Here is a 13,326-nt window from a genome sequence, read left to right on the forward strand (position 1 = left end):
TAATGTTGTGTAGTGGCTAATGAATGCTGTTCGAACAGTATTGTGGGGGAGAAGACTGCTCTGTAACTGATCGTAATATGACAGTTTACGTACTTGCTAGTGGCAGTGTGCTACATGTGGGAGGTTCAGATCTTCCTTTACGGGTCAGAGGGTGTCGTTACTGAGGTGCTGGGTGGATAGACAGTTTCAGGTACCAGGTGTCTGTCATGGGTGTTAGACAGATTAGAGGAGTGGCACAGTGCTGACTGAAAGGTTGGTTTCTGGCTGCTTATTCTCTATCATATACTGCTGAATAAAATAAAGTCTCACTGCTGACTCAAAAATACTCCACACCTCTTAGGTACAGTGGAAACAAACAAGGAGACATGTCACCCCTCTACATTTCGTGACCTGAGAATAGAAGCATGTCAGATTTAGGATTTAGGATTGGAAACTTTGTGCTACGACACTGAAGAGTGTATTCTGGGGGGGATGGTGTTTCCTGGGATTTCATAACGGCACCTGCGCTCAAGAGGGAAAAATCCATGAGCTATGTAACTTTATTTTCCAGTGGATTCAAGCAGAGACGTTCGTTTGTTATACAAACAGAGTATCGATGAAACTCCTATTACACAAGTGGATTGTTTAACCCGATGTGGACATAATTTAGTCTCCATACTGATACGGAATGTATTAGTTCACTGAGTAGGAAAAAGAAGGAAGGAAATGTTTTCCAGAGATGCCAAGTTGTGGCAGAAGAGGAACAAGCATTTTAGTTAAATTCCATTCACTGCTGTCCTGTTACGGCAACACCTTTGGAGAACTTGTTTTGGGAATGTAGTTTTTGGGGAATTTAGTTCTAAACAGTAGCAAACAGGAGGTCAACTTATAGAGAAATAGGAATTTGCCTTTTCAACATGCAGCTCCTCTATCATGCAGGGTCCTACTTATTCAAAGCATCTGTACTATACAGGCTAACTACATGGCAATGTATTACACGCTAAAAGGTAAGGTAATGAAGCGCAAGACACGACTACATTAGACTCCGCAACGTGTCATCATCAAGTCTAGGTTGAATCATGATCACAGATCATGTGCCAATATAGCATTGTCATAATGTGGACACCCCTCTGATAGGGCAAACAAGATTTTAGATTTTGTTCTTGTTGATGTCTGTAGGCAAGTATTCTCCCCGTTGTCGCTGATGATCATGTCATGTAGCTGAGTCTACCTTTAATGAGGCAGTTGCATTATGGATTTCTTATGGTGACACTAAATGGAGCCAAATGTTTACGCATCCCTTGAGCCGTCTGAATTTCCTTCGAAAGCTTTCCATGAGACGTGATATAATATACCATGCATTTCCATATCAAAGTTCCACTGCTCCACTAGTCTAAAAGCTCAAACACACATGTTGCACTTGGAAAACTAAAATGGGGTAATGCTATAACCCAGACAACACTCCCTAAATGAGCTGTTTTACAGTGATGGAAAATCCTGCATGAACTCGGAAAAAGTGGGTTCCTCTAGCAAAAAAACGGAAGTGCAAACTCGGCCGTCTGGACAGGCGCAGTTAGTTTTCCCCTTAACAAACATGTGCCGTATTAATTTACTCATTCATAATTTGCGTTGTATAAGAGTAACATGAAAGTGGAGGAATTTACATCTGGTAGACAAGAGATTTAAAACTGACGGTTGGAGGAGTCAGGTTACTCCTCAAGTGTGTCCTCTGAGTTGTGTGGTTTAAAGAACAGTCATTCACAGCCATCCCCTAGTTCATCTTTTGGTCTTGGTCAACCCCCCCCCCCAAAAAAAACTCTGCCACCCAAACAAATCCATGTCAGAACTCGACACAGATCCCTGATTATTCCCCTTATAGACACAGATTTTACTATGGACAATTTTGCTGCTCACATCTCTGATGTCAGAAGTGAATCAGTTGCCTAATTCTTAACAATAGGACAAAACACCACACTGATAAGAAGGTAAAGCCATTTAAAGGACAAAATAACATTTTAGTTTCCTTATCACATGAGAAATCTATGGACAAAGTTTGAAAGCAAAGCAATGTTTTTCCCTCTTGGCACTTAGTCCAAATGCTTACGTAAAAAATTTTTTTTACATGTTCTCAGATTTGCAAATCCGGTACTTGGTCTATTCACAAGTTCCATATATTGTTACAGCTGTCTTTGTATTATGAAACCTAGGAATCTAACCACTGTAGTAAGTATGAGACTAAGGGCCTGATACAGAAATGGATAGTGCTTTAACTAATATCTGCTAGGTTTACTTTGGGCTTCTCTGTGCTCCCATTCCACAGCTTCCTCCACTGGGCACCACAGTGAAGAACTTGTTAATGCACTGAATTAGAATTTCTTGAAACATTTATTAGTTGGATTACCTAGTCCCCTTTCCATGACTTTATTAGACCTTTCCAAGATAAATGCATCCATTAGACCTTGATTATGGGGTTTAACTGCTAGTGTGGGAATTACGTTTGAATAGACTTACAGTAGCAAATGCATAAAAGGCCATAAAAGACGAAAAGCTCTTTGAGCTAAGAATATAGCATGTCTTTATTGACCAGAAACATAGCAATAGTGGTACTTTTTGGTATATGTGCTATTCTGAAGTAAATACCGTATAACACCTACATTTTTCTCAGTCAAATAGCTATAAGTAAAGTAAATGCTAATAAGCAAAAAAAAGTTAAGCTCAAAGGTAGGGTCTGCCTCATCGCATCAACTTCCAGGAGGCATGGGAGAGTGAAGGTCAGAACATGTGTTTTCCAAAGAACATGCTGCCAAGCCAATTTTATTACACTGCTGGCTTTACCCAGGTTCAACAATACATATAGCCTATAAAAATAACATACTGCTCCACCAGCGCCAGAACCAGTAGGCCAGTCAGTGCTATGTAGCAAGGCAGCCTCTTTCCACCATACCATCTCCCAACCTGGTGTTGACCAAATTCACACCCGCCTTCTGTGGACTTCTTGGAACAGCCTGTATGCCCTGAGCAGAACAAGAACCCCGGTAGCAGATATGCAGCTGCAGAGCGATTTAAAATGGAGGCCTACTGTCATGTCAACTGCCTGTACATTTTATATTTTCTAAATGTTTTTCTTTTAATGAAGTAGTCTACTGAGAGATTATCGGTTATTAATCAAATGTACCCTATATGCCTAAATAATCATCCCTATTTATCATTTGTATCCAATGTATTTGCAATTGGAATTGTATCTGGGTTCAAGGATTTCAACCTTGTTAATCTACTTCGTGATGTCAAAACGTTACAGCTTGTAATCAGCAAGTTTCCATTAGAAAATGTATATTGATGGAAACTGAAATATCCTCAAAAATATTCCAGGTTGGATAAGGCCAATTGCTAGCCTGGACTGAAGGCTCAAACCCATAAAGATAACAAGACTAATGCTGATTAAAACTCAGTTAAGTTACAGAGAAGTGACCAGCAAGCATTAAAATCTGCCCAAAAATGAATGTACTGTATACTGTACATACTTTTTCATTTTTTCAGCCCATGTCCTGCAGTCATTTTTTCATATCCCTACAATGAAGTTCTTGTGTGCCACTGTCTGTGAGAAGCCGCAGAAATGCCTTGGCGCAGGAGCCGGAGACGTCATGGATTCCTGAGTGTAGGCTTTGCAGGAAAGCCCTGGTCTCCGAGATGGAGCCGTTCCAGGTTTCCATGGCAAAGCCATAAACAGGAGGAAACACTGAGGGAATCCCGTTATTTTACAGCATTGGACCATTATAAACACCCAGAGCGGGGAAGGAAGCCGCTCTTGGTACTCAAGTAATCCTTAGAGCGAGGAAAATACGTTCATACTAGCGTGCTGGACTCTATTTTAGCTACATGTTTTTGAACGTATAAAGGAGTAGCCTGTTGGAAGTCTAATACTTTTTATTTTTTATTTTGTGAGTTTCTACTGCTATGATAGTGGAATCGTTTTTAATGTTATAGATTGTTTATTAATTTTCCAAATGTTTAGAGATTCTTGGAGACTGGCACAGTACCACACAATGAGGTCGATGGATCAAGGTATGGATGCCGCGTGCTGAATTGTGATCATCTGGTAATTGATCAACCCTACTGATTTTCAAGTAGCCTAATAGCATAGCCCTGTGCTGATATGTAGTTTTACAATGTATAATCCCAGAGTAAAGTATATTTACTGTGTAGTTTTTTACGTATGTGGTGTATCTGGAAAGTCAGTGTTTCTCGGGATCTAACGGATGCGCATGAGTTGATCCGCCTATTTAGCCTACCGCGGTGATTCCGCTATTGCGTGCATTGGACAGCCATGAGGGAACAGTAGCGCCGTGTAAGGTAGGATAATGTAGTGGTAGGCTATACATAATTACATTCACATGATTATTAGGCTTCTAATTTACATTCGTAATAGACTACAATGTGTATTAGCTGACATAACTATTAAAATAAAACATTTATAACTAGCGATACGCTAGCCTTTTATATTTTATGGTCATCCTTTAGGATTTCTCATACGCAATGTTACCTGTTACCTAAAGAGTATGTGGTGAGATAAGCTCGAACATTTGAATTATGAATGTGACTGATAGGTGCGCGTGTGTACTGATCCTAATAATAGCTATAACTTTTTAAACTTCTTTTGTGACTTTCAAAGATTCTCAAACTGCTTCAAGAACAACAACCAGCATAGAAAGAAGAAATGAATATATACTGACATGTCAGACAATAGAGAACAAATCCTGGAATAGTGCTTTTTTTTGAAGAATAGAGGACCAGTCAAGATTTGAGAGGACTAGGTCATGGCCGAGAGCGGTGGACAAAGTATGAAATAGAAACGGTCTCGTTTGGGTCCTGAATGCCGATTGGCTCAAAGGTGTGGCATATCAGAATGTTTACCACAAGGATCACCAAATAAACATCTGTACTGTTTTAATTACGCAGGTAACCAGTTTACAATAGCAATAAGGCACTTTGGGTGCTTGTGGCATGTGGCCAATATACAACGTCAAGGGACCCTGTGTTGCATCCTGCAACCTTTGGTTGTGGTATATTGGCCACGTCCTACACCCCCATGCTCTACTGCTTAAGTATACAACCACAGCTGAAATAGCTGATATATTAGGATTTGCTGGTATAGTGACTACACATTATTATGTATACTATATATTTTTCAACTCTCAGCTTGATCACCTCTCTCGTTGAAAACAACGTTTTGAAACCAAGAAGCAATAGGCTCAGGTTTAAATAAAAGTAACCTGTCAACAGTGTGACCCATGTGAATCCTATGTGCAGTATTCTGTGCTTGCCAGTTCTGATGTTGGTCAGAACACCAATTAGTGAAAAAAGGATCATAATTGGGCAGCCTGTTTAAGTGTGGTCATGTTTCTTAGCTGGTGGTGGCCAGCTTAAATCCAGGGGTTTCACCTTCATTGAACTAATGCCAAGATTGGCTGCATTTACATAAGCAGACTAATTCTGATATTTTTATTCACACTAATTGGTCACATCCTAAATAGGATCTAATGGGAACAGCTTGGCTCTGACTGGAAAAAAAAACCAGGTGCGGACAATATTTGAATTGGATTGCCACGTATATTAAACGCAGCCTAAGGAATGTTTTTTCTTAAATACATGTGTTCATTTATTAATTGAAGTACAGGTCATGGACCAGTCAACAAAACAAAGGATGAGAATTGGTGCAAAGGCTCTTTTGATGTACACCCAGCAAGCCAGTAGAGCATCCTCCTGTTGACTATAATAGAGCCTTATGTTGGGGATTACAACTGTTGCACTTTCAATAAAAAGTTCCAGAAAGAGACCCCTAAATGCCACGCTTAATGCCATGCCACCGGGGGGCAGCAGCACATCAAATGTGCCACGGATGCAACTCGCGACGTGCACCTGCAGCTGCTGCTCTGTCTGTCAGTGATCATGTGGTGGCGTGATGACTCCGCCTTTGACACCTAGCACCGTGTTTATTTACAATATGAAAATAGACACGCCCAGATTATCTCCACAAGCGGTTAAGTTTCAAACAGGAAACTTCTGCTGTTAAGTTTTGCACTAGTTCGTTCGTGTCATAGGCTTTACTGATGCCTAAACCTTGCATGATAGTTTAAATTTAGCAAGTGATCATTCTGCAAACTCCATCAACGGCGACGCCTATGACATCGCATGGCTTTACTGCATGAAGACAGCAGCCAGCGTTAGGCCTTTAACGATCTATGTTTCATTTCGGTTTTATTATTAAGTGAACTAATTCAGTAAGACAGATGAGCTCGTTTTACGAAGGAAAAGATCCTAATGAGTTAGGGTTGGAAGAAGAACTAAGTCAAGTGAACTGCCAAGATGAGTTGGAATTTGATTACCTGTTTGAATACGAACCACCCCGGGAAGATCAAGGTTTGTCCGGGGGCTAACGAAGTCTCCCGCGCGCTTTTCACCTTTTAAAATAATATATTTCAGACAAAAATAATTGATAACACTGCTCTCAATATTTTTCCTTTGCATCATAAAAATAAAAAAAATACAGGAAGTGATAGATTTTCTTTTCAGTTACAGCAAAAATTACTCAAGGGAAATAAGACCCCAGGATTTTACAATTCATCCTGTGTTTGTTAGGGATGTATTTATACATTGTCTTTAGGCATAAAGCCTGTCGAAACACTTTCCAAAAGTGCATTTCCATCTGTAATTTGTCTGTCAATGCACATGATGGGGTCATGCTTACACATAGCTAGGCTACTCTAGAATTCAAAAAGCATCTTCCCAAATTTTATTGATGATAGTTCAACATAGCGTAGTTAACGTAGTTATTTGATTTATTCCACTGACAGAATTACAAATAATGTCTGTTGCAAATATGGATATACAAATATGTACTATTTTTGGGAAAAATATATTGAGAAATTACTTTACAGACTATGGTCAGACACTTTCTAAATAATAATATTTTGTGGTACACTTTCTTCTGCTTTCCTGATTTTTTTACTTCTTACCAATCTCCCTCGTACCTTCCTCTGTAGATGAGCAAAATCTCTCTTCACAAAGAGTCCTCAGTCCTGCGTCTGGTCTGGCCTACCCCCTTGAGGAGGCTTCCCCCTACGGCATCAAGTGCGTCCCAGCCTACAGCGAGCACCACCCGGACGGCTTGTCTGGTTATGAGCACCAGGAGGCCAGAAACTACCTGGACAGCTCCAGGCCTGGGGGCATCTCCGTGAGCCCCAGGATTGAGATCACCCCGTCACGTGAGCACTACAGCCATGGACGAGACTCCCTGCAGAGCAACCCTCTGAACGCCAGCCCCCGGCCCACGCTGACCGTCCCGGGCCACGACGGCCTCACCTACCGCGAGCCCCCGTGCCTGAGCCCCGCCAGTAGCAACTCCTCCACCAGCTGGCACTCAGAGAATTACTCCCCTTGGGCCTCCCCCTGTGTGTCTCCTAGTAGTGGCCAAGCCGGGGCAGGGGACCTCTGCCCCCGCTTCCAGAGCATCCAAACCGGTTCCCCCCGCACCTCCCCGAGCACCTCCCCCCGCACCGAGGAGGGCTGCCTCGGCCCCCGCTCACCATCCCCGTCTCTCAGGCCGGGATCCCGCTCCACCTCGCCGCAGTGCAAGCGGACCTACGACAACATGTACAGGAGCCCCAACCTGGTCACCGGGATCCGCTCCCGCAGTCCCTCGCCCCACAGCGGCCACGAGGAGCACCCGCGGCAGAATGCAGCGCTCAACTACGGGAGCCACAACAGTCTGGTTGAGGCCATGAACGGCTATGGCGCGGTCCAACCCGGTCTGGTGCCCAACAAGATAGTGAAGACAACCAACCAGTCGTACCCCCTCTACCCGGAGAACCACGGGGAGGTCAACTATGTGTTGTCCGGTGAGCAGGACGTTAAGAATAAAACCGGGGCAGATTCCTTCTTTGTTCTCCCTCCCAACTGGACCAAGCAGCTGATGCCCAACCTCTGCAGGTGAGGTGCTGTTAGAGGAAGCCTGTGAGGTGTAGGTAAATGGTGTTGTTCGTTGGCCAGCATTGCGTGACTTCCTGTTCAGCCAGGGACACACTTTGAATTACGAGTCTGATTGAGTGTGTTTTATTACACCGTATTAGTAGTTATCTGACCCTGCGTTTATCACCGGTCCCTGGGAGCCTAACTCATAGGTAACCTAATCATCTCGCAACTTCCTGTAGCATCCCAGTGTCTTCGCTGCCCCCACTGGAGTGGCCCGTGCCCAGCCGCACAGACCAGTACGAGCTCCACATTGACGTGCAGCCCAAGCCCCACCACCGAGCCCACTATGAGACAGAGGGAAGCAGGGGTGCGGTCAAAGCCCCCACTGGAGGTCATCCTGTTGTCCAGGTATGCCGCATGCCTGCCTATGTACCCATCTTTGCTAATATGAGGCTTTTCCTGGGAACGCTTTCTGGGTTGCGTGTAGAACCGTGTCACCCAACGGACAACCCTTGAGGAACTAGTTTGAGGAAAGGGTTACGTTTTTTACTGTTATTTTACCGGGTAGGTATACTAAGAATATGTGCTTATTTGCCACAGCGACTGTCTTACTCAGTGACAGAACGACAGTTTCCACCTTTCACCACAACCTTTCCTTTTCTGGGCTTACATGACAGACTGCTAGACTATCCTGCCACCTCTTCTACCACAGGAACAGGTGTGGGATCGCTCTAATAGGAAAACCTGTATAATTTAGCGTTTAGCGTGTATTACTGCCCCAGCGCTTCGCTGTTTAAACGACTGTGTGTTACTGTTCTATCTGCCCTTTGCCTGATCCTCTCTCTCTCTGTACAGGTCTTCTAATCTCCTTTACTCCCCTCTCTTATTCCTTGGCTGGCTGCCATATTACTGAAATCAGTTATACCAAGCAAATGGCAGCTACAGTAACTCCCAGATTTGAATTCCATCCATTACTACTGTAAACCTCTTGTAGAATTACTTTTTTCTATTCATTTCCGTTGGGAACATGAGAATGCCTGTTGTCGTGCTGAAGTCACACCACTGTGGTGCCCCTCATAGACCCATATTTTCAACCACAAGCAATTTCGTTTTTTTTGGCTGGGCCCGTTGGTGGCCCCAGTACTCTTGAGGTACACAGGACTGGTGAGCTTTAGTCAGGCATCTAAACCTGAAATGTAAACGTTCATAAATTAAACGAAGCATTTCTTTCTTTCCATTTTCTGCTCTCATTGAGGTCGGTGAGCTGTGTCTGGTGTCATTCAATCACGTGGCTGGCTAGACATGGCCAAAATACTCCTTCCCAGACTCTGAACTCCCTCCACTTTACTTTTCCTAGTACTGCTCGCTTTGACTCACACACTGCAACCATGGCAACCAGCTTCTCAGATTGTGTGTTGAACATTTGCAGCGTCTCCAGTACTTTACTCACTCAATAAGACTTGGCTACATGTTCTACATCTTTATGTCGCTATTGTGTCAGCCCATATTCAACCTTTATAGGGACTTCTGCCAGCCAGGAAATCTAGAATAGTGAATGAGAATCTGTTTGGTACACACTTCACCCCAGAGCAGGAGAGCATGCTGTCCTGTAGGCTACAAAGCATCCTGGGAAGCCCCTTTCTACCTGCCAGTCCTCCCACGCCTGCTTCTGGCTCTCAGTCTGTGAGCAGCGAGCAGCAGTTAGATGACAGTTAGATAGGATCTGTGCCCTGCCTCTTTCAGCCAGAAATCTGCCCCCTCGCTGTACTCCTCTCACCAGTTTGAAAGTAAAAAAGTGCACACATGAACGAGCACACAGACTTAAGGACAGACTGACAGATGCAGATTAGCGAAGAGACTGGTGACTCACTCGGAAGGAAGCATGCAGAAACCACAAAGTGTAAACTTGCAACTAAAGTACATGAAAAATCATAAGCAGGTGTTTTAGCGGTGTTTGTATAATACAAGAATACTTTGATTATTTAGGGGAATGCTGGTGACAACTGTTCTGCATCTGTGTGATTTACATTAGGTTATGGGCATGTATTTAGTATGTGGCCCCCTCCAAATCTCCAGACCGCTCCAGTGTTGAAGTACTGCAATTAATGTAAACATAGTCTTCCTTTCGTTTGTTTTGAAAGTGTGGCTAGCACATTCACTTGTGTGGCCAAGCTAAGGTAGTCAAGATTTCTCATAAGCTAACATAATCAGAATAATAGCTTTCCAGTATACCTAATTTAGGGGAAACCACTGAAGAACAATCCCCTGAAGAACAATCTCTGTTGGCTGATATTCAGAGTTGAGGACTGGAGGTTACTAATGTTACCCGCGCTGCTTGTTTGTGTGTCTGCTAACCGAAGATACCTTATCATTGTGTTAGCTTGTTGTTCAGCCAAAACTGTTGGCAAAATACTTTGCTTTGCTTATAGGTGTAATATTTAGAAATACCATATTTACATGCAAATAAAATTGAAGGTCATGGTTGAACTAACCGAACAGATATTGTGCAAAATGGAAATATAGCAAGTTATGAAAAGTGTTAACGTCCTGATTTTATATGAACATTCTATTAATAATTTGGTCGTTCTTCCTTTCAGTTGCATGGATACCGGGGAAAGGATCCACTGGGCCTTCAGATCTTTATCGGGACGGCAGATGAGAGGATTCTAAAGCCACACGCTTTCTACCAGGTCCACCGCATCACAGGCAAGACGGTCACCACCACCAGCTACGAGAAGATCATCAACTCCACCAAAGTCCTGGAGATCCCTCTGGAGTCAAAGAACAACATGAAAGCAATGTGAGAGTCATTACAGTTACACTACCCATTTCAGTTGGATTTTAAACTCGTTGAGTGTTTACTGATCCTGTCTCCGTTGACCCCAGATTGGTGTAAATAATTCAACCTAATGGGGTTATTCCTTTCTAGTGTTTTCCTTGTAATTGTTGCTGCCTCTCGGATCGTGGATTAAATTTTTTAGGAAGGTAAAACTTTTTGGGTGTAAGCTTAAATGACTGAAACAAGATATAAAGCTGAATGTAATCCAGCTGTGCATTTTTCAATAGCACCGTCTTTGGGGAATAACAACCACCAAAAAAGAAAAACCATGTTTTTTTTTATTTTCTTTTCTTTAACAATTTAAAAATGCATAAAGAAACTCGGCAACAGGAACATGTAACAAAACACCGTAGGATTATACATGCAAAACAACCAAATACTTTTGTTTATCCATTGTATATCCTGAACATTCATAAGGTTTCCATCATCAGATAGCAGAAGAACACGCCATAGGCCATGGCGAAAGGTGTAGAATTGCAGGAAATTAGCTTTGAAGCTGAATTTTTTTCTCTCCATTTCATTACATTATTTCTAGAATTGCAGGGAACTAACTTTGTAGTTGTGGGAAATCTGCTTTAAAAAAACAGCATTTTTTTCTGTCGGGGAGTACACCATTGAATGCGTCTACTTCCCCCCCCCCATCACCTGTGCTAATGGTTTTGCCACTGCTGGGAAATCCTATAGAAAAAACTGTATTGGTTTCAGTTTGCTAGGCAAACTTCAAATATGTCTTTGAAAAATTTGCATACCGATTTAAAATACTTTTGTTGTAGTTAATCATATGAATTAACACATTAAACCCTTCATGGCATTCATTTGGACGGTGTGTTTCTCGCAGAATCGACTGTGCTGGGATCCTGAAGCTCAGGAATGCCGACATCGAGCTGAGGAAAGGCGAGACGGACATTGGAAGGAAGAACACTCGTGTGCGTTTAGTGTTCCGTGTCCACATACCCCAACCCAACGGGCAACACGTCTCACTACAAGTGGCCTCACATCCCATCGAGTGCTGTAAGAACTATAGATTTATAGAAACATCTCATTATAAACGTATATGCTCTGATTTATATGGTATTATTCTGTGTATAATTCTGTTTATTTGAGTTTTGAACTGTGTTTTTGCTTCAACTTGTGGTAATGTTGCACAGTTCCTCATGCTTGAACCACAGAACAGTGTAGCCAAGTATTTAAATGAGCAACCAAAAAAAAAAAAGAAAGTGTTTTTTCAATTGTCGGTCCTCATTCATAGAGTGATATCAGTGACCACACTTCAATCCTCTGTAAGATTGGACCATAACATAGGCTAGCGTGTCCAGGGAACATTAAGTCCATGTACTTGTATATCCTTTGCATGATTACGTACTGTTTTTCATTTCCCCCACTGTTCCTCAACACTGAACCACTATCTCAGAACAGGGTCAGAACATTATCGTCAGATGTGCTCAAGAAAAATAAGCAGTCATGCTCCCTAGAAACATGGCTTTACCGACAACCAATCAAGTGCAAAGTTGTTTGAACAGTTCTATAACAGCCCCGGCACATCTGTCAAAACGGGCACTAAGCAAACTCAACTGTGTCAGTCAGTGATGTGTTTGTAGAGACTCGCCTCCAGGTATCATCCTCTGTGTTGACTGCCTGAATGGCAGGCTGTCCAAAGGTCACAGCTGTTTGTCTACACTAAGCACAACTCGGTGGAGACTAAATTTCAGTCGTTCAGGCGGGACCACAACGACCATATGCTTGAGGAAGTTGCTAAGCGTTTAGCTCTTCAAATGTAAAAAATAGTTTAGATTTTATTGCCTCGCTCACTACTGTAGTACTGATTCTATTCATACCAAGTCATTCATTTGGCCCCTGCTTATTCCAAGCTAGTGGGAATTAGCTTCAGACTGTCGAACCAGACGAATACAGTTAGTCATTATAGATGATAGAAGGGCCAAGAGTCAGCACAGACGCCATTCAGTTTCTACTTCACAGAACGCTAACAGGGTGTTTTCAACGTTCGCCAATGTACACACCACTGAGCGCAAAGCAACATTCCCTCACACAAGCCACCTATGCAGCTCCCTTGCTGAGACCGGGGGTTTGATCCCAGGGTCCTCTCTCTCTGCTGTTCTTCAGCCTGCCTGTTTGCCCCGTTGTTTCCTTCTAAAGAAACCTAACATGCCATGCATGTGGGCAGAGGAAGAGCTGTTCAGGTGCACTGACAGAGACACACTTCCCCCTTACTGTGCTGAAGGAGCGGTGATGAACCGTCGTGTAGAGCACTGGAACTCAGTTCCGGTCCACTTCCTGTTTTTTGTCTCTCTACCTGCTAGATAATTGTAACACCTGGTGTCTCAGATCCGGGTTGTTCCCGGTTTAGCAGAAATGGACTAGACACAATGAATGTTGTCTGACAACACAGTGGTCCCTGCCCTTCTAAAGACCAGCCGACACGTTTGGTTGTTTGACGCTGTGACAGACCAGGGGCGTGTTCCTCTTCCCCTCCAGCCGTTTCTGTACTGAAGGCTACCGCAAGCTGCCATTCGTGTCCACTG

The 13,326-nt window shown here is 43.1% G+C and overlaps 1 protein-coding gene across 3 annotated transcripts in view; it reads left to right on the plus strand.

Annotated features, from left to right (window-relative positions):
• The first annotated feature begins 3,771 nt into the window (after window positions 1-3,771).
• Window positions 3,772-13,326, plus strand: part of nfatc2a (nuclear factor of activated T cells 2a) — a 29,827-nt gene continuing 20,272 nt past the window's right edge. The window contains exons 1-5 of one of the 3 annotated variants that reach the window (XM_010875158.3): window positions 3,772-4,041; window positions 7,020-7,965; window positions 8,187-8,355; window positions 10,545-10,747; window positions 11,625-11,797. In XM_010875158.3, coding sequence (XP_010873460.1) covers window positions 3,984-4,041; window positions 7,020-7,965; window positions 8,187-8,355; window positions 10,545-10,747; window positions 11,625-11,797 — 1,549 coding nt within the window. In that variant the 5' untranslated portion in view covers window positions 3,772-3,983. Of the gene's footprint in view, window positions 4,042-5,552; window positions 6,397-7,019; window positions 7,966-8,186; window positions 8,356-10,544; window positions 10,748-11,624; window positions 11,798-13,326 lie in introns of those variants that run through there. The other 2 variants (XM_010875156.3, XM_010875157.3) reach the window with 2 other exon arrangements.

The sequence above is a fragment of the Esox lucius genome, chromosome 12 (genome assembly GCF_011004845.1).
Source record: "Esox lucius isolate fEsoLuc1 chromosome 12, fEsoLuc1.pri, whole genome shotgun sequence".
Taxonomy (NCBI): Eukaryota; Metazoa; Chordata; class Actinopteri; order Esociformes; family Esocidae; genus Esox; species Esox lucius.